The sequence below is a fragment of the Thalassophryne amazonica genome, chromosome 15 (genome assembly GCF_902500255.1).
Source record: "Thalassophryne amazonica chromosome 15, fThaAma1.1, whole genome shotgun sequence".
Lineage (NCBI taxonomy): Eukaryota > Metazoa > Chordata > Actinopteri > Batrachoidiformes > Batrachoididae > Thalassophryne > Thalassophryne amazonica.
This window is the reverse complement of record NC_047117.1, coordinates 14,541,498-14,563,604: the sequence shown is the minus strand read 5'-3', so window position 1 is coordinate 14,563,604 and position 22,107 is coordinate 14,541,498. Positions and strand designations below refer to the sequence as shown.

The window sequence follows — 22,107 nt, the reverse complement described above, 5'->3', positions numbered from 1 at the left end:
GCCACCCTCACCTGGGACGTGGAGGAGATCGTCCGGGAGGCCCAGGCAAAGAACCCGGACCCGGGAGACGGTCCGAAGAACAGACTCTACGTCCCACCAGAGGCTAGGGCTGCCGTCTTGGACTTCTGCCACGGATCCAAGCTCTCCTGTCATCCCGGAGTGCGTAGGACCGTGGCAGTAGTCCAGCAGCGCTTCTGGTGGGCGTCACTGGAAGCCGACGTCCGGGACTACGTCCAGGCCTGCACCACCTGTGCCAGGGGCAAGGCAGACCATCGCAAGACCAGGGGTCTACTCCAACCCCTGCCTGTGCCTCATCGCCCCTGGTCCCACATCGGCCTGGACTTTGTCACGGGCCTCCCGCGTCCCAGGGCAACACCGCCATACTGACGGTAGTGGACCGATTCTCCAAGGCGGCCCACTTCGTGGCCCTCCCGAAGCTCCCGACGGCCCAGGAGATGGCAGACCTCCTGGTCCACCACGTCGTGCGTCTGCATGGGATACCGTCGGACATCGTCTCGGATCGTGGTCCCCAGTTTTCCTCGCAAGTCTGGAGGAGTTTTTGTAAGGAGCTGGGGGCCACCGTACGTCTCTCGTCCGGGTATCACCCACAGACGAACGGCCAGGCAGAGCGGGCGAACCAGGACCTTGAACAGGCTCTTCGTTGTGTCACCTCCGCGCACCCGGCGGCCTGGAGTAACCATCTGGCCTGGATGGAGTACGCTCACAACAGCCAAGTATCCTCTGCCACCAACCTCTCCCCCTTTGAAGCGTGTCTGGGCTACCAGCCCCCGTTATTCCCACTTGTGGAGGGAGAGGTCGGGGTACCCTCGGCCCAGGCCCACCTGCGGAGGTGCCGCCGGTTGTGGCGGACCGCCCGCTTTGCCCTGTTACAGGCCCGGACGAGGGCCAAGGCCCATGCAGATCGCCGGCGTTCCCCGGCCCCTACATACCAACCGGGGCAGGAGGTGTGGCTATCCACCAAGGACATCCCGCTCCAGGTGACATCCCACAAACTCAAGGACCGCTTCATCGGGCCGTTCCCCATCGCCAAGATCCTCAGTCCAGCTGACACTCCCGGCTTCACTGCGGATCCATCCGGTTTTTCATGTTTCCAAACTCAAGCCATACCACACCTCACCGCTCTGCACCCCTGGACCCGACCCACCTCCTGCCCGGATCATCGACGGGGAGCCGGCATGGACTGTTCGTCGGCTCCTGGACGTCCGTCGGAAGGGTCGGGGTTTTCAGTACTTGGTGGACTGGGAGGGTTACGGACCCGAAGAACGCTCCTGGGTGAAGAGGAGCTTCATCCTGGACCCGGCCCTTCTGGTCGATTTCCACCACCGACACCCGGACAAGCCTGGTCGGGCGCCAGGAGGCGCCCGTTGAGGGGGGGGTCCTGTTGTGTGGGCCGCTGAAGAGGAGGTACTGCTGGCCCACCACCACCAGATGGCGCCCTGCTTGGAGTGCGGGCTTCAAGCACAAGAGGGTGCCAGAACCACTGGGAGTGACAGCCGTCACTCATCCTCAACACCAGCTGTCACTCATTCATCTCATCACCATCACCATAAAGGCCGGACGGCGACTCCACCTCCTCGCCGAGAAATCTCCTACGATTAGAGGTAATCTTCTCTGCTGTGATTATTGTAATCTATTATTGTTCTGTGTGCAGTTGCAAACCCGTGAAGACCCAGGAGAGGGACAAACGGGAACTTCACAAGTCAAGACGTTCCTGGAGGTGGAGGTTATCCCTCCCGGAGGAATCATTAATCAAGGTTGCTGGGTGTGAGGATTCACACTCACCACCTTCTGTTTCTGTCTGCCAGCAGTACCAGGGCCGACAACAGAGGACAGAGACCACCTGGGGACTCAGGGCTTGACGGCTTCGGTGTTCTTCAGGCCGTTGGTGGTAGAAGCGGTGTGGGCCCCGGCTCTTCGTTCATCCGAGGTCTCCTATCTTCAAGCCTGCCCGCAGTCCTCTTGTGTATGATTGGCAGTACTCTTGTTTATATTCCGTTGTGTTCTTTTGCAACATTAAATTGTTACTCCTTCTCTTATCCATTGTCCGTTCATTTGCGCCCCCTGTTGTGGGTCCGTGTTACGACACCTTCCCAACAACTTCATTTATTTAATATTTTGTTTAATGAGTGAGAATGAGTTTTTCAATAGAACCAGAAGCCCAAACTATTTCCAACTGTTATGGATATTTATATGCAGATATGTATTGTAGGCTACTTATGGAAGTGTAAAAGAATATAAAGTAATGTAAAGTAATTTCCTTGTCTTTTTTCTCATAGCCATGCACATGTCAATCCATTCAAGGGATCCTGTCAACTGGACTAACCAATGGTTATGTGTAGTACAACTAGCAGTCCATTTATTTCATATGTAAATCATTATCTTGTGAAATTCATCAATAATATTGGTATTGATTGCACCTTAATGGCTACAATACTCAGGTGACCTTTGCTCAGTTTACAGTGGTAAAAAAATAGCTTTAGTTTTTGCAGTACCGTATGTATGTCAGGAATCTTGCTGCTTCAGTTCCACTTCTTCATCTATAATAGTAATGAATGAGCCTGGTGCTCATGTGGTTTCTTAAAATGTAGTCTGAGGTCGTGTCACTGATCAGACGTGCAGCAGAGTGTGAAATATTCTCACATTAAGTACCAGGAATCAATCGACAAAAATACTTGATTCGCTGGACTGTTTTCAGTTTGATGCAGGTTTTTATTTAAATAAATAAATAAATTGTCTCCAAGCTGAAACTCAGATCCTGGCTGACATCCATGGAGTTGTTTGTGTGTGTATCAGATTGGACAAAGTATTTCCTGTGCCAAAGAAGACATTAAGCAAGTGGCAGAGTTCCTCTGTAAATGTATTATTTTTGGTGATTCTGCAAGAAGTAATCTGTTACGTGCAGCTTGGAATGCTTTTGGAGTTTTGTTGTTGACAGCACTAACTTAGGGATTAATCTCTTATAGCGACGTTGGTAAAACAGCCTGTGAGCCGCCGCTATTTTCTGAGGGTTGTCTTCACTCATAAAATGTAAACACATGAATGTACTTTTCTTGGAGCTGGCAGAATTAAAAGTCAACAGCACAGCAGGAGTGGATGCTGCAGTCCAACTCCAATGGGTAAAGTGTGGGCAAGACTGGCAGGATGATTGAAACTCAAGCACGCCCCCATCTCGCTGTTATGAAACGTGAAGCTATTACATAAAGCAGTCTCATTGTTTTAGTCTACTAAACTTTGTCAACTATGGTTAGTCACTCAACCTTAGCTGTCTAATCTCCATTTCACATAGACGGCTAAATATGTATATTAGCCATCTATCGTTAGTCAGTGATTTTCACTGGCATAAGCGGCTTCACGTTGCCGTTGCCAACACACACCTCCAACGCACAAGAGTTTTGTTTACTTCTGGGTTGGTTGTCTGCTACAACCATAGCCGAGTTCGGCACACGGTCGACTTGGAGATGGATGTTGTCACCGATAATCTGCTGAAAGGTCCCACAGGTGTAAAACCTCAGCACAATCAAAACCTGAAGAAGGGCTGGCAGGGCGTTGTTCCTCATCATTTGATGGTTGATGGCCGCAGCTATTATGTCCATGATGAAGAGGATTGTAGGTGGATGGAAGCAGTATCACTGTTGAACCTTGACGTCTGTAAACATCTCCAATCGAGTATTACAGTCCTGGAACACCTGCTCTGGCCGCAAGTCTCGCCGTCCTTCCTGATCCATCAAGTGATGGTACATGATAGCTGCCATGTTTGAGGTAAGACATTGAAGTTTTGTCAACTAAAATAAGATTAGCGTCCTCTGTAGAAGGCTAAAAACTTTAGTCAGCTAACGCAAAATTTTAGCTGACTAAGTGCTTTGCGCAGTGACTAACAACAAAAACATTAGTCGACTAAGTAAGTTTAGTCGACTAAACAAGATCAGACTGCTTTATGCAACTGGGCCCTGGTCTTAACAGTACTAACATATAAATTGAAGAACACACAAAAAAAAATAACTTAACAGAAATACTGGAGCACCTACTTCTTTGTTGGTCTGTACAGTTGACTGCACAGCAAGCCATATTGTCTCAAATCATTGAAATGAAACACTCAGAAAAGACAAACAGTTGGCTCAACCCGGTTGAGTCCAAAGCAGCTAGCAGTCACTTCCACTGGGGCCCTCACTCCCTCACAGCTGTCACTTAAAGTAACCACACCTCTAATTATTCATATCTTTCTGCCATAAAATAAGTCAAACTGAAGAATTATGAAAAAAACACATGAATAAGGAAACGGGCGATGGAGATGAAAACTGTATTTTTGTACCAGGCTGTAAACATGTTTTGTTTGTTTTTGTTTTTTTGCTGCTGTAAAGTTGGGGGTGTTTGCCACTTTTGCGTTGGCTTCATTTCTCAGCACCAGCGGTTGTGGTTTGGTTGTTGACAGTGTTCATGTGTTGCAGATACACTACTGGGAGCAGGACAAACAGAACCAGAGTGAGAAGGTGAAAGTGGTTTTTGTCCCAGACACCCGGGTTTGCCTGACCAACTTGACGAGCTACACTCCTTACCTGGCCACGCTGACGGCCTTCAACACAGCTGGTGACGGCCCTCCCAGCGAACCCCACGGGGCCAAAACCCTGCCGTCGGGTAAGGAGCTGCATTAATGAACTGCTCCTTGAGTTTGGACATTATTCAGAAGCAAATATTAACACCAAATATGGTTTTTGTAAGTATTTACAGAGCCCCCTCCTCCACCCACCCACACATAAAAACCTACAAAAAAACAAACAACAAAAAATGACCTACTTCCTTTAAAAGCAGGGGTAAAAAAGACATTCTGATGGCATCAGTTACTGAGGAGGATGTGAGTACAAAGAAAAACATAATTAAATATCAAATTTTTTGTGACTTTGTTATGTCTGTCATTTTTCTGTCTTGCTTCATGTCTGCAGCTCCCAGTCAGCCGGGCTACCTGACCTTCTCCGAGGTTACAGGTGAAAGTCTCAACATGTCCTGGGGAGTGCCGCTCACTCCTAATGGACAGCTGGAAGGCTACAGGGTCATCTACCAGCCCACTGCTCCTGTGCAAGGTGCTGAAACACACACACACACACACACACGGATAAAAGCAGATTTTTGAGACAGGCTCTGACTTTGATGGTAATTGTCTGTGTGAGAACAGGAGTCAGTAAAGTGGTGACAGTAGATGTGAAGGGCAGCTGGCAGCGATGGCTGAAGGTTCGGGACTTGACCAAAGGAGCAACCTACACTTTCAGTGTTCAGGCTCTTACAGTCAGTTACGGGCCTCCTATACACGCCAATATCACTGCACAAGCCGTACAAGGTAGGCATAGCTTAGTGTGCGTGCGTGCCTGTGTGTGTGTTGGATGGGGGCGGGGCCTCATGAGTCTATTCATGCTCCTTATCATACAGGCACACCTGGGTCACCCGTGGAGATGTCCATCACAAAGACGTCTTCTGTTGTTACTATCAACTGGTCAGAGGGAGAGGCGGGAGCAGCACCGGTGTCTGGATACGTGATCGAGGCTCGGCCCTCAGGTAAGATTGCTGACAAATGCCACAATTCATCACAGAAGGCAGGTTTGATGCTCAGCTTGTTCTTAGTTTTATATCTGCAAAAAGAAAATTTGTTGTTGGACTGGAGGTGGGTTGGGGGGATACAGGATCACCCTGACTGTCCATCCATCTTGCACTTTGCACAAAACCCCTTCATAAAGACAACAACCTAAGGAAAACTGAAAAATATTACTTGGCTATATGATAAATATGACATCAAGCAACAACATCACATTCTTATTTTAAATTAAACATGCATGATGTAGGACAACAGCACTGATCATTTCAGAATCAAAGAATGGACACAACACTACCAGAGTTAGACCAATAAAAAACACAAAGATGCTGTTCAGAGACAACAGTGACAAGATTTAAGCCACAGTTTTGCCCATGTTAGACATTTTGAGGATATTTACTCCTGATTCTACATGGTACTGCTTTATACAAAGTATGACCACTTGTAGAAATGTATTTTCAAAATGAACATCTGTCTATAAATCTTTAAGCTCCTCCTCCTACACAATTTGGTAGGTTTCACGATCAACATCCTGGACTCTCCTCGCCAGCACACAGCTGGCACTCAAAGCAACTGTGCCCCTAATTATTCATAACTGTATGGCTTAGAATAGATTAAACTGATGCGCTATTAACAATAACAACAAAAACAAAAATTCACCGCATAGTGCAGTTGTCATGAACAAGGAAGCTAGCTATATAGCCCAAAAACTGTTTATTGTACCAGCGTATAAACATGTTTGTGTTTGCTCTAAAGTTAGGGATTTTAACACAGGGCTCTGTAGGGAGTAACTCATTTTTGGGCTCAACCTCAAGTGGCCATTCAAGGAACTGCAAGATTTGGAACTTCCGCGCTGACTTCATTTTCCAGCATCAGAGGTTGTGGCTTGGTGCAAACCACCTCAGTGGGTGTGTGTCACATAGTAAGCCCCCTTCCAAAAAACAACGTTTGTGGCATATATCCCAGAGGTCTAAATTATCCGTTTTCATTTGAAATTTTGCTAATCATAGGGAGCGTCTTCACACAAAGCCAAAGAACTGTGGGACAGTCAGAATGTTGAACATGTTAATAGGAGCAGCACACCTTCTAGTCAAAGGTATTCAATACGGAACTTTTCAAAAAGAAAGTCTCGACCTGTCGATCACATCAAACGAGAATGTTTTTGGTTGTTTTTTTCTCTGCAGATGAAGGGGTGTGGGAGTCCTTCGTCAGACTCCTCCCTCCTGACAGCAGGTCTGTGTCACTACCGCTGGAGCGCCTGAGGTCGGGGATCAGTTACGAGTTCCGCGTCATTGCCATCAATCACTATGGTTATGGACAGCCAAGTACACCCACAGCTGCTCTTGCTGGTAAATAGACCCTGTCTGAATGTCTCTCTGGTGGAGGAAGTTTTCAAAGCTGCCCTCTGTCATATAGTTTTACCTCTGCTGCCATCTAGAGGCACAGTCTCATAAACGCAACTAGGCTGAGTGTGGAAGCACAAGGCCAGACTCAAAACTCTGTCTGCACATTTACTGATTGTGACAAAAATCACTTAATTCGCTTAGTTATAAGTAAATAGAATAATTGAGAAATTAATATTTATTTTTTTAACTAATAAAGCAGCACAAATTAGAGTTTTTGTAACTTGACATACCGTATTTTTGTCCATATTACATTTTAAATTATATGTTCAAAAATAAAAGGTAGTAGGTAACATTTGATGACTTTTCTCCTTTTATTTGTAACCTTTCAGCAAATATTTTATTAAGCATATAAAAAATTGCTCATTGACGTTTGATTACAAATTACAAGTGGTTATGGATACAGATGAAGTGGGGAAAAAAATCCCCCAACCATTTCAGGCCTACCTTCAAGGCCACAGTGCCAAAACATGTGAACCCATGCTGTCTGTTGATGACTGCTGGAGGGATGAGATGGAGAGTGAATGGGACAGAGAGAAAGAGAGAAAGCACCGGCGGGCACTTATTCACTAAAATAAACTGTTGATTAATTTGCAAAACCATGTGAAAAGCATTTTTTTAAATCAGTCTTGTTGATTGTTGACATCTCCAAAAGAGGTTTGTGCTTTTCCTCTCTGACCCGTTGCTCAGCTGTGCTCGCCGATGGAGCTGAAATTTGATAACGAGCCTCACGGACGTCTCCGCTCACATGCAGTGGGTGATACAGTGACAAACGTTTGGGATTTTAAGGAGGAGGTAGCCCATATGGATACACTCAGGGGCAACAGGAGGGTGTTCTACAAAATGGAATGCAACACCACCAAATAAACACTTGACCACAATATGAAATGACAGACATTATTCTGTCGAGCAGGGGTGTTAAAAAGTCAATGAACATAGTTTGAAGAATGTGATGGTATTTTGTGTTCTGGATTAAAGTGGGCCTGATGATACTGTGACAAACTGTGTGTTATTCTGCAGCGCTGGCCGAGCGTCCGTTCTATGAAGAGTGGTGGTTCCTGCTGGTCATGGCGCTGGTGGGACTCATCCTCATTCTGGTCCTCGTCTTCACACTGCTGCTACACGGGCACAGCACCAAGTACAAATCCTGCAGCGCAGGTCTGCGCATGCTCACGTTATTAATGACATTGTGTTTTTAAAAAATTCTATTTAATTGTAAGCGTTGAGTTTACACTGCACCCTTGGAAGGAGGCTGCAGACTTTACTTGGACACTCATCATTCCAATCAATCAGCTTTTGTCGGCTTGATGTGCCCCCTCCAGGGATATGTTGAGATTTTGAAAAGTTTAGACATAAACTGGCTTACAGTGATTTTTGCAAAATTGCCTGAAGCGGTCTTGTTCCTACAGCGCTGCTGCTGCCGTCTCTGAGGCATATGAGAGGCAAAAGAGGTCAGTCTTGTATCCTGCACAAAACTTTTCAGGGTGTTCTGTACCCTGAAACATCATTGTCAAAAAAATATTTGCCTGCAACCATTTTTTTGCAACATTTTTTTTTAAATAATGCAGCTTTAGGGTTGTGGTAAATTAAAAAAAAAAGTAAATGGAGGAGTGTTTTGTGTTTTGATTAGAAGGTCTTGGAAAAAATTACAGCTTACAAAAATGATAATCCATGCAGGAACGTCAAACAAACGCAGGATACAATAGATTAAAGGCTGTTAAAGTGCCATAAATCATCAGAATCTACAAGCAGAATTTATTATTTATATGTTTAAGAATTTATCTTGCAGCCACTCTATTTTTTAAGGATTTTATTAAAAGCTATCTTCAAATCAAAGTCACTCGTCCACTGAGAAATCACCCCAAGGAAAAGGAGGCCTGGTGAGGGAAGCTTCCAATGTGAGAGACCCACTCCGTCCTTCTTATGACAAAACAGTGTCCATTTGTGTTTACGACTTTCTGCTGTCCAGCTTCCTGTGATCTTCTGACTCGTGGCACAGCGCTGATTTTGCAGTAGATGCACACGATCGCGGGGACACGTCAGGAAGCTGTTAATCTGCAATCTCTCTGAAAACCCGGTACAGCAATCAAACAGGGAGGGAGGAGGGTTAGGAGGTGGGCTGAGGGCAGGACATGCGATGGCACACATGAGCAGCAGTGACCCCCGTTATGATCCAATAGTAAATGTGTTTAAATCAGCCTAAATCATCCAAAGCACATATTCCAGCCATCATATTTCTCCTACTTTCAGATGTAATACTGTTTCCTTTATCGTTCCTTTTTATGGTTAATTATATATTCACCATGGCTGTTGCCTGAGTGCCAAATTATGCATCCTCGTTTGATTTGCTTCGTACTCTGAAGCCCGAGAGGCAACCGAAGACTGAATAAATAAAACAGGAGATTGCCCATAAACTCATCTTTCGGTGAGAAGAACAGTGTCAGAAAATAGTTAGAGCAGAAAAAATTAAATAAAATATCAGCCTCCATCCTATTTGAAAGCTGGCCTGCGTACAACCTTCTCTTTTAAAGGTTAGTCTTAACACTACAGTGTGTAGGATTTGGGGGTATTTATTAGCAGAACAGGAATATAGCTCTTGTTGACAGAGTAGCCCAAAAGGGTCATACTTACTCCGTCTTTTGTATTTTGTAGTGCAGCCGGAAGAAAAGAAGAGGAATCAGTAGATGCTCTCCTATCCACTGTCTCGTGGTTGCTAGTGCAGGCTAAGTTTGAGAACCCTCATAATTGTGACATGGAGGATGAAACATATTACTGATAACAAGAGACGATCAGGCAGCATGAATCCCCGTCAACTAAGAAAAAATGTGAAAGGAAACAAGATTGTGATAGATTGAGGCATAATCCTACACACTGTAGCTTTAACACATTGATTTTCTGTTGCTTGTAATTAGGGCATGATTGCATGATATATATTTAATTTGCTGTTTGAATTTTGATTTGTTTTTCTACTGTTTTGATTTTCTTTATATCGAGATGTTTTGTTATTTTTACTATGGTCAGCACTACATACGTTTTAATATATTGTTATTTGATGCTTTAATCTGATGGTGTCCTTTTGTCTTAGGGAAGCACGTGTCCACAGCAGAGGAGACTGTGACACTGGACAACGGCGGTTTCACTGCTCTAGAACTCAACAGCAGAACCCTGAACACCAAGAACTCCTTCCTGAAAAAGAACGGGACCAGGTGTGCACTCGCCGTCACACACACGCCTGCCTACCCTTTTTCAAACCCTTTATTATTTATTACTTTTGTATGCATGTGCAGGTCTCCACCCAGGCCCAGTCCTGGTGGACTTCATTACTCAGATGAGGACATCTGCAACAACTATAACGGAGCCGTGCTCACGGAGAGCACCACACTCACCGAGAAACCCACTGAGGTCTCTGAGTCTGAGGTACCTCACTCTGTCTGTTTGTTTGTGATGCATCTCCACCTCTGGAGCTGCAGCCATGATTCTACAACACTGGTTAGTAAAAAGGCAGAGCTATTATAATTCCAACGTTAGAAAAGTTGGTCCGAACCTTTCTGAAGCAAATATCCACCAAGTGGAATTCAACATGTTTGATCTTGTTCATAGCGATGAAGCCAAACGCTGAACTACATACAGTATCAACCCCAGAAAGTTTTCTTTTTTCTTTTTCACCTTAAAATTTCAATTCAGTTTGATTTATTTCATTTATATAGCACCAAATCACAACAAAGCTCCCTCAAGGCGCTTCACACAAGTAAGGGCTAACCTTACCAACCCCTAGAGCAAGCACACAGGTGACAGTGGTAAGGAAAAAGTCCCTCTGATGATTTGAAGAACAAACCTTAAGCAGACCAGACTCAAAGGGGTGACCTTCTGCTTTGGCCATAAAACTAAGCTCAGTTGCCTGTCATACCTTTATGAAGATGATGGGAAATCCCTTCACTCTTTACCAGTCCACTTTACCAGTTTCGCTATGGAACAATAAAGTACCCTGTGTCATATCGCATTGTATCGTATCGAAGCAGCAACTTCAGGAGGCCAATAAACTCAGGTAGTAACATCGAAGCTATCGCTAGCCTTGAATGCCTTCATCTTGTTGAGTTTTTATACATGAGGCCGTACAAAACACTGGTGAAAACTCTGTAGGTAGGGGAGGTGATGGTCTAGTGTTTAAAACGTTGGGCTTGAGACCAGAGGATCCTTGGTTCAAGTCCCAGCCTGACCGAAAAATCACTAAGGGCTCTTGGGCAAGGTCTTTAATCCCCTAGTTGCTCCCGGTGTGCAGTGGGCGCTTTGTATGGCAGCACCCTCACATTGGGGTGAATGTGAGACATTATTTGTAAAGTGCTTTGAGTGTCTGATGCAGATGGAAAGGCGCTATATAAAAGCAGTCCATTTAGGTAATTTGCTGAAATCTTTATACAGCTCATACAGAGTTGTTGCCATGACCTCATTCTGTGGGTGTCTTTTGTTATGAAAGACTATTCAACATGCAACCTTCACACACGCATCAACTGTTCAGTCAGTCGGTTCAATTTACTTTTACAGAACACAAGTTCCATTTGGAAATGGGTCAAGTCCCTTATTTTCAGACAGAGTAAGGTCCTTTTTTTTTTTGCTGCACCAGAGTTTGAATGTGTGTTCACAGCTTCAAATATGTTCCAGACCTCCTGAACAAACAGACCACGGTTGGACTGAAACAGATCAAACAGAGTATGTTTGAAAGCACCCTTAATCTCTGAACGCCTGGCATCTCTCCCAGTGGCCACTGGGTGAGAAGACAGGTACACCCTGGACAGGCTGCCAGTCTGTCATAAGGTCTGTGCTTATGAACAAGTCTCACTCACATCGATGGCAAATTTAAAGTCACCAATTCATCAAACCTGCATGTTTTTGGATGTGGAACCCATGCAAACATGGGGACAACACAACCGACTCCACACAGAAAGGACCAGGTCTGAAGACAGCCTGGACTGTCTCACTGTGAGACAACAGTGCTAACCACTAGAGAAGGGTGTGGCTGCAGTGTGTGCTCTCTGTGCTGCTTACACACACACTGATGTCACGTGCAAACTCTGCCAAAGAGGCTTTTCAATGAGTTAGCTTGTAACTAACCTTAAGCTTGTTTGCAGTTAGGAAGTTATTCCTCAATTACATAATTTCCCGGTGTGGCAGAGCGTGCACGTGTCATCAAAGTCCGTGCAACTTGCACACTCTGCCACCTGCTAAGCCAATGTGCTGCTATTGTTCTAACTTTGTTACAAAAGAAATTAGAGGGCCCTCAGAGAACACATACACACTTCTGTTCCTCTGTCATCAACCAATTAAGACCAGATGCAACATGTGAGCTTACACCAGTGGAGTCAGGTGTGATATAAAAATTAAGAAAAAGGTCATCGTTTTGAAGAAATGTGAACTCATCGGTCATATGCATCATGAATCGCTGCTTCAGCAAAGCTCCTGTCGCTCAGGTCATTGGGTGTGGAATCAAAGCTGTCTAATTTTTTTCTGCAGGATAAAAGCACTAAAAACATTTAGTGCTTTTCCCATAATGCATTTTGTCTCCCCATGTGTATTTCAGCAAATCAAAATGCATTTTATCGGGCACTAAAACCGCACACCTGGTTTTAAAGGGCGAAGTGCTCCTGTTGATGGTAAAGGGCTAACGGAGTCGAAGTGTACAGTAGTGTTCAGAATAATAGTAGTGCTATGTGACTAAAAAGATTAATCCAGGTTTTGTGTATATTTCTTATTGTTACATGGGAAACAAGGTACCAGTAGATTCAGTAGATTCTCACAAATCCAACAAGACCAAGCATTCATGATATGCACACTCGTAAGGCTATGAAATTGGGCTATTACTAAAAATAAGTAGAAAAGGGGGTGTTCACAATAATAGTAGCATCTGCTGTTGACACTACAAACTCAAAACTGTTATGTTCAAACTGCTTTTTTAGCAATCCTGTGAATCACTAAACTAGTATTTAGTTGTGTAACCACAGTTTTTCATGATTTCTTCACATCTGCGAGGCATTAATTTTGTTGGTTTGGAACCAAGATTTTGCTCGTTTACTAGTGTGCTTGGGGTCTGTCTTGTTGAAACACCAATTTCAAGGGCATGTCCTCTTCAGCATAAGGCAACATGACTTCTTCAAGTATTTTGACATATCCAAACTGATCCATGATACCTGGTATGCAATATATAGGCCCAACGCCATAGTAGGAGAAACATGCCCATATCATGATGCTTGCACCACCATGCTTCACTGTCTTCACTGTGAACTGTGGCTTGAATTCAGAGTTTGGGGGTCGTCTCACAAACTGTCTGTGGCCCTTGGACCCAAAAAGAACAATTTTACTCTCATCAGTCCACAAAATATTCCTCCATTTCTCTTTAGGCCAGTTGATGTGTTCTTTGGCAAATTGTAACCTCTTCTGTACGTCTTTTATTTAACAGAGGGACTTTGCGGGGGATTCTTGCAAATAAATTAGCTTCACACAGGCGTCTTCTAACTGTCACAGCACTTACAGGTAACTCCAGACTGTCTTTGATCATCCTGGAGCTGATCAGTGGGTGAGCCTTTGCCATTCTGGTTATTCTTCTATCCATTTTGATGGTTGTTTTCCGTTTTCTTCCACGTGTCTCTGGTTTTTTGTCCATTTTAAAGCATTGGAGATCATTGTAGATGAACAGCCTATAATTTTTTGCACCTGGTTTTCCCCTCTCCAATCAACTTTTTAATCAAACTACACTGTTCTTCTGAACAATGTCTTGAACGTCCCATTTTCCTCAGGCTTTCAAAGAGAAAAGCATGTTCAACAGGTGCTGGCTTCATCCTTAAATAGGGGACACCTGATTCACACCTGTTTGTTCCACAAAATTGACGAACTCACTGACTGAATGCCACACTACTATTATTGTGAACACCCACTTTTTCTACTTTTTTTTTTTTTTTACTAATAGCCCAATTTCATAGCCTTAAGAGTGTGCATATCATGAATGCTTGGTCTTGTTGGATTTGTGAGAATCTACTGGTACCTTGTTTCCCATGTAACAATAAGAAATATACTCAAAACCTGGATTCATCTTTTTAGTCACATAGCACTACTATTATTCTGAACACTACTGTAAGTCGGGATGCTGTTTGACCAAAGTTAAAAATGACATGGAACTAAATGGGTGGCCTTATAAATATGTCAAGTAAGAGAAATGAATCTGCTCCTGTATGTGGTTCAAAATTGAATCAACTCTTCCCTGATCAAAGGCCGATCTCTCCATCAAACTTCATTAAAATCTGTTCATGACTTGATATCCTGCTGACCATCAAGCAAACAGGCAGACATGCAAATGACATTACTTCCTCAGGAGATGTAATTAAATAATGTTTTTGCTGAGATGATGTGTGTAAGACGACATCCACATGAAGAATATTTTAGTGGAAAAGCTGTTGTTCAGGTGAAGGATCACACTCTTGGTCCCAGACATCCAGATCCAGCAAGACTAAACAGATCATGATGTCCGGGGACTTCTTTGGCTGTAGTGGATGACTGTGATGAAGTCCTTTCCACTCCACACTTTATCGCAGCATCACCTTCTCACCTGTTGAACCTGAGAGGTTTCTGACACCTGTTCTACCAAAGCAGTCTTCTAGTTAACCTACTGTATACCCGGGAGTGTTTGATCTAAACCTGAGGACTGGATTGTGAGTACCAGGGCATGATCTACATGCTGCTGTGCCTGCACACCTCCATCTGTCTGCTACATTCAGGTGGAAAGTGGGTGTCTCCTTGGCCTGGCATTCCCTCAGTAGAAATGATACTCCTCATCTTTGTTTGACACAAAGTTATTCCATTGGTGCCCAAGGATCCTCTGAAGGGATCTAATGCCAAAGACATGTAGTCATGCCTTACCTCACGGGTTAGCGTCCATGTCTCACAACTATACAGTAAGACATGAAGCACCAGGACCCTAAAAATTTGGACGTTCATTCTCCTGCAAAGATATCAGCGTCTCCAAACATCTCTGTTCAGTGACCTCATGACTCCATAAGATCTTCCCTGGGGTCTCTCAGTCTCACACTCCGAGGACCCAAAGACATGAATATCACTGTTGAGATGATGTGACGTGTCTCCACAAATTCAGCACTTTCACCCATGTGAGCACTCATGTCATTAGAATTGTCCACCATAACATGCAGAGAGAGGTACAACCTTTGACCTGCCGTGTTTCTGTGTTCTGTTTGTAGTCATTTGTCAAAGTCTGACCTGTGTCTGTTTGTGTCTTTAGTTAACGGACAGCGACTATGAAGACGAACAACCTAAGCACTCCTTCGTCAACCACTACATGAGTGACCCCACCTACTACAACTCCTGGAAGCGGCAGCCCAAAGGCCTTAAAGGAGTCAGAGCTCCTTTTGGCTATGAGGAGTGTGCTACAGCAGACGCAGAGCCCTACTACCAGACCGTAGTCACCCAGCACAGCACGGGCGGCGCGTACACGCCCACGGGGCAGCCTGCGCACACGCATGTCAATCCCAACACCAACCCTCCAGGGTCACGCACCCCTGTCACAGGATTCTCCTCCTTTGTTTGACTCTCCAGAGAAAATCTGCACAAAATGACGCACACACAAACACGATATGAAGGAGTGGGGGTGGGGTAGGGGGTGCAGTGTGTGTTTTGGACTTCAGGAGGGATGGGAGGAGAAGGAGACTGATGTGTCAGACAGGAGGAAGGGAGGAGGAGACGTGGGACAGACTGCTGATGAAACACTCGGTTACGCCCCGAAGAACTACATGGACACTTCTCGCTCGCCTTCTCCCCTCGTTCACAAAGATCCTCACTGTGTCGACGACCGCGTCTCACTCTGCCTCCAAACACATTTTCACGCCAGCCTCTCTCATCAAATGTTCACGGTTATTCCAAAGACTCTCTGGCGAGAGAGAGCGCACGTTTGCGCGGCGGTATGGTATGCGTGAGCGTTTGTGTAACTGTAGAGGACGTGACTTCAGTGGAACAGTGGAACCTGTCATTTCTGCTTCTTATGTATTTACACACATTATGTACACAAATTCTCACGGACATTCGTGTTTCTCTCGCTGGCAGCGAGAAACATCAAGGTTGATAAGAATTCGTGAGACGGCACAAACGGGGAGCAGCTTTTCTTGTACACAAACGTGGAGCTGTCAGCTTTAAAAGACACGGAGGTGGCTGGAATCGATATGACAGTTCTGAACTGAGTAGAGGATGAAGAGGAGGCTCGGGGGGGCGGGGGCGTAGGAGGTTCTTCAGCACTCACAGCAGTGTGGTTTATGTGGTTTCTGAGAGCTACATGTGATGCTCACTTTGGAAGATAGGGTAACCACATTTTTACTGTCTTCTACGTCATCATCACTCCTCCCAAGCCATAATGCCTGCACTGAGCCGAACCCAAACATTTCATCTTTTCTTTCCTAAAGTTAGTTTGTTCTTAGAATGTTTTAGCATGTATGAGTGTGAAATATGCAGATGTGCAGCAGACTGTGTGAAGATGGAAGATGTGCAAACGCAGGAAAGATGAAACCAAAATTAAAGGGGAACTCCAATAATTTTCAATCTGAGTTCTAGTTTTAGATGTTTTGGGGTTCACTTTTTTACTCGGGACAAAAACAAATTTAGTTTGTTTTGATCCAGAATGTAAACATGGTCATGGGCTAACTGTCTACATAATGTAATTGTACAGGGCGAGCTAAAAACACTTACAGTGAACTGCTTCAGGCTGTGCATAAAATGATAACATACTGTATATAACTAGATGTGTTGGGGATGATACGATTCAGGTACCATACATTTTATTTGGGAATGATTTGTTTAGGTGTGATTCGATGCCCTCCTTTCATTTTCATTAGCAGTTACAATAAAGTGGTAAGCTTTGATAAGCTCAGATGACGCCCCACCAGAAGAAGAGAAACTTGCAGTTCCTTGACTGGCCGCTTGAGGTCCCTTTAAGGCATGATGACTGAGAAAATAAGCAGCTCATAACTTTTCACGTTCACACCAAATGAAAGTGTTATGACAACCACCACACAGTCTCCAAAAATATGATTTAATAAACACCCGAACTGAGGTTAGCCTGTTAGCTTAGCTGGTTCGGACTCAAAGAGAGGGGCGTGTTCAGGCTTCTTTTGTCACATACTGAGCCACCCACGCTCCACTCCTTGTTGCATTAATGAGTTCTTAATTAATGACGTAGCCAGAAACAGCGCTGCTGCTGTTACCAGCATGGCAAAGCCCAGATATGGGCTTCATATCGGCTGTTTTGGGTCTCTATAGAAAACCTATGTGTGATGTCACACAGGCTTTGAACAGTATGTCTTTGATTACAATTGGCTAATTAAATATGAAAATGAAATAGCATTACTTACCTTCACATAAGTCCACTTTGGGGCCAAGCTACATTTGGAAAAAGTGTTTCATCTTGAGATGTTTGTCTGGCATGTCCTTACAAATGCTATCTTTAGCAGATAACTTCATGGTCTGCACAGGTTTCACCATGCCGTCTCACCAAGGTTCCCTGTTCAAATCCCACCCCTGCCACATTTCTCCATGTAATGTGGAGTTGCGTCAGGAAGGACATCCGGCGTAAAACTTGTGCCAGTTCAACATGCAGATCCACCTTGACTCTGCTGTGGCGACAAAGGAACACCTTCGTTTCGGCGTGTCAGAGGACAAGTTTGGACATGTCTATCTCGGCTTTCAATGCTTACCAGTCCAGTAAGTATCAGTGAAATTGTGGAGAGCTGGACATGTCCAAACTTGTCCTCTGACACGCCGAAACGGAGGTGTTCCTTTGTCTCGCTTCCAAAGCGAATCGGTCGTGACGTGCGAAGCCTCCGCGCGGCTTTTCATGACAAAATCTTTTGTTAAAAGTGAAATCTGCCGGAAAATGGCTGATGTCCAGCTCTTGTGATAACCAGAGAAAGAGCACACGACGGTCTCGTATCCACAGAGCCATCAGCTCAGAAATGGTCCGGTGGCTTGTGCCATGTCATCGCAGCTCGGAGCGCTGAGCGTCCTTAAAGGGGTCCATAAAGCTGTACTAACAGACATTATTCTCTGTGAAGCCCGTAAAATTTTCACCGAAAGCCAGATAAATTTTTCGAATAGTTTCCAGGTGCCAGTCTCTAACAGCTTCTGAAAAAATTCTGATGGAAAAAAAACCCCAAATCATTCCGCCATTTCCAGACAATGAAACTCCGACGACAGGGCGGGACCACTCCTTCCACAAGGCGTGCTCACAGGCGAATGACGTCACCGACAGGCGTGGAAAAACTCACGCATGCGCACAAGGGTTCAAGCTTGTCTGACGTGAAAACATATGAATCAAATCCATATAGTTAAAAAAAATAAATAAAAAGGTACGACACTTTATGGACAGACCTCGTACACCTGTTTATTGACAAAATGTCATGGAGAAAGTGACAAGAATAACCAAAACCACTTACTTATGGAAGGAAATGTCTCCCTTCTTCCTCCGTTTGTGGCTTTGGCGGGACACGGCTCAGTGCGACTGCAGACTCTCGTTCTCATTTATTAACCTCTTTGGTCTAACCGTACCAACCCCTAGAGCAAGCACACAGGTGAAATGTATCAATGTAGTCCCATCTGTTACTTTAAAATTGATTTTCGATTGTCCATTAGTTGTTACACCCTTACAGTTAACTGCTTACCTTAGCTTCCAATTCATCCAACGGTGCTTCTGTCAACTGAGTCCTTACTCACAGATTGTCGATGAGGAGCTCTGACTTGCAGAACAAGTCCCGCCTAATGACATTTTCGCTTGTTCAGCAATGATAAGAAACAGTTTATATTGAGTGTTTTTAGCTTGCCCGTAGAACTACTATATGAAGCTGGTTATCCTATGACCGTGTTTGCATTCTCAGTCGGTATAACACAGATTAAATAGTAAAATAAAATAAAAAAAATAGTGACCAGGTTGAAAAATGTTGGCATTTCTCTGTAGGCCAATATTGGTACTGCATCCCTGCTGAGTTGAAATAATTTGGAACCCAGTTGTGTAGAGTGGAATATGCCCGCTGTGGGTAAGACATGGATGTAGTCATTCATTTTGTATACCCACTGATTCCAATTAAGGGTCACTAGGGGCTGGAGCCTATCCCAGCAGTCACTGGGCGAGAGGTGGGATACAACCTGGTGATTGTGAGTCTGTTGCCGAGCTGACACATAGACAAACACAAACATTCACACTCAACACGTAGTCGCTGCTGTCCAAATACAAGCAACTACTGAGCAGGATGGATTACTAGAAGCTGCAGTGTTGACTAGCTGTAACCCATTCTTGAGCTTGTAATGCCTCAACCAGATTTTATTATTCAGTAATATAATATAATATAATTAGATAATACAAATGACTTCCTTTGAAATAACTAATTATTGATCAGGTTAACAAATAAGCTTGAGACCAAGCTTGTTACCATGCCCTAATAACTGTTACATAGCATTCGCATCCTTGTGCCAATAAGTGTAGCAAGCTAGCTAGCTTGTTAATTAGTTGTTTGGGCCACTGCACCATAATTAATGATTCCTCAGATGTTGTGAGCAGATTTTTACTTAAAAAAAAAATCATTAAATATATATTTGTATTATAATAATCTCAGTGAACAAAAGACAGATTTGTAATTTGAATTTTATTTGACACCCAGGTTTCATGCATGGAAGAGACTTAGTAGTACTGCCGCCTGCCACTAAGTGGTGATAGAGATATTTTGGCTTCACTTTTCAATGTGCATCACATCATCCATCTTTACATACAGTCTGTGATGTGTGTGGATTTTTTTTTATGTCTGTTCATCTGTTGTTCCTAAGCAAAGCGTGCCATTGTTTGTATTTTTATGATGGATTTTGTGCAGAGAAAAACTTTCTACTTAGGTATTGTTGTACGTAGTCCAACCGTGTGTGTGTTATTTTAAACGATAAATGCATACAGCACTGAAACGAGTTCACAGCAACTGACAGATTCTCTGCAGAGAAGAAGATAATCTGCCATGCATGAATGTGTGGAACCCGAGCACAGGACATTTAGAAGAAGTTCTTAAAAATGAGTGCAGCCGTGGTTTGAATGGTACGGCCCCCACTGTTACACATCAACTTTGTTCTTCTCTTAAAGTGCAACAACAATAGTAATAGCAATCATCATCTGTACAAGTTTTGTTTTGCATTATTTACACATCTGCATCTAAAAGCGCTGAATCTTACCCACTTCACATCACTTTTTGTCACAGTTGTTTTAAAACCCACACAGGTTGTGAATAAATGGTCATTGTTAAATTGCGTGTTTGTGTTGTCTGTCTTACTACTCTCATCATGATGCTTAATAAAATGACAAAAAGGAGGCAAAGATCCAGGATGATTAGGACTCGTGACATATTTACACCCTCAAGCTACAATTACAGGGGGTAAAATAAGTATTGAACACATCACCATTTTTCTCAGTCAGTAAATATATTTTTAAAGATGCTATTGACATGAAATTTTCACCAATCAATCAATCAATCAATCAATTTTTTTTATATAGCGCCAAATCACAACAAACAGTTGCCCCAAGGCGCTTTATATTGTAAGGCAAGGCCATACAATAATTATGTAAAACCCCAACGGTCAAAACGACCCCCTGTGAGCAAGCACTTGGCTACAGTGGGAAGGAAAAACTCCCTTTTAACAGGAAGAAACCTCCAGCAGAACCAGGCTCAGGAGGGGCAGTCTTCTGCTGGGACTGGTTGGGGCTGAGGGAGAGAACCAGGAAAAAGACATGCTGTGGAGGGGAGCAGAGATCGGTCACTAATGATTAAATGCAGAGTGGTGCATACAGAGCAAAAAGAGAAAGAAACAGTGCATCATGGGAACCCCCCAGCAGTCTACGTCTATAGCAGCATATCTAAGGGATGGTTCAGGGTCACCTGATCCAGCCCTAACTATAAGCTTTAGCAAAAAGGAAAGTTTTAAGCCTAATCTTAAAAGTAGAGAGGGTGTCTGTCTCCCTGATCTGAATTGGGAGCTGGTTCCACAGGAGAGGAGCCTGAAAGCTGAAGGCTCTGCCTCCCATTCTACTCTTACAAACCCTAGGAACTACAAGTAAGCCTGCAGTCAGAGCGAAGCGCTCTATTGGGGTGATATGGTACTACGAGGTCCCTAAGATAAGATGGGACCTGATTATTCAAAACCTTATAAGTAAGAAGAAGAATTTTAAATTCTATTCTAGAATTAACAGGAAGCCAATGAAGAGAGGCCAATATGGGTGAGAGATGCTCTCTCCTTCTAGTCCCCGTCAGTACTCTAGCTGCAGCATTTTGAATTAACTGAAGGCTTTTTAGGGAACTTTTAGGACAACCTGATAATAATGAATTACAATAGTCCAGCCTAGAGGAAATAAATGCATGAATTAGTTTTTCAGCATCACTCTGAGACAAGACCTTTCTGATTTTAGAGATATTGCGTAAATGCAAAAAAGCAGTCCTACATATTTGTTTAATATGCGCTTTGAATGACATATCCTGATCAAAAATGACTCCAAGATTTCTCACAGTATTACTAGAGGTCAGGGTAATGCCATCCACAGTAAGGATCTGGTTAGACACCATGTTTGTAAGATTTGTGGGACCAAGTACAATAACTTCAGTTTTATCTGAGTTTAAAAGCAGGAAATTAGAGGTCATCCATGTCTTTATGTCTGTAAGACAATCCTGCAGTTTAGCTAATTGGTGTGTGTCCTCTGGCTTCATGGATAGATAAAGCTGGGTATCATCTGCGTAACAATGAAAATTTAATACCGTCTAATAATACTGCCTAAGGGAAGCATGTATAAAGTGAATAAAATTGGTCCTAGCACAGAACCTTGTGGAACTCCATAATTAACTTTAGTCTGTGAAGAAGATTCCCCATTTACATGAACAAATTGTAATCTATTAGACAAATATGATTCAAACCACCGCAGCGCAGTGCCTTTAATACCTATGGCATGCTCTAATCTCTGTAATAAAATTTTATGGTCAACAGTATCAAAAGCAGCACTGAGGTCTAACAGAACAAGCACAGAGATGAGTCCACTGTCCGAGG

General features: G+C 43.9%; 1 protein-coding gene across 3 annotated transcripts in view; it reads left to right on the top strand.

The window, feature by feature from the left end:
* The window catches only part of LOC117527072 (protein sidekick-1-like), a 747,725-nt gene extending 731,292 nt beyond the window's left edge, over positions 1 to 16,433 (top strand). For 2 of the 3 annotated variants that reach the window (XM_034189250.1, XM_034189251.1), the window contains 10 exons: positions 4,467 to 4,653; positions 4,959 to 5,096; positions 5,189 to 5,350; positions 5,440 to 5,565; positions 6,784 to 6,948; positions 8,023 to 8,160; positions 8,412 to 8,453; positions 10,088 to 10,208; positions 10,290 to 10,419; positions 15,284 to 16,433. In XM_034189250.1, coding sequence (XP_034045141.1) covers positions 4,467 to 4,653; positions 4,959 to 5,096; positions 5,189 to 5,350; positions 5,440 to 5,565; positions 6,784 to 6,948; positions 8,023 to 8,160; positions 8,412 to 8,453; positions 10,088 to 10,208; positions 10,290 to 10,419; positions 15,284 to 15,589 — 1,515 coding nt within the window. In that variant the 3' untranslated portion in view covers positions 15,590 to 16,433. The remainder of the gene's footprint in view (positions 1 to 4,466; positions 4,654 to 4,958; positions 5,097 to 5,188; positions 5,351 to 5,439; positions 5,566 to 6,783; positions 6,949 to 8,022; positions 8,161 to 8,411; positions 8,454 to 10,087; positions 10,209 to 10,289; positions 10,420 to 15,283) is intronic. The other variant, XM_034189252.1, reaches the window with a different exon arrangement.
* The last annotated feature ends 5,674 nt before the right edge of the window (positions 16,434 to 22,107 follow it).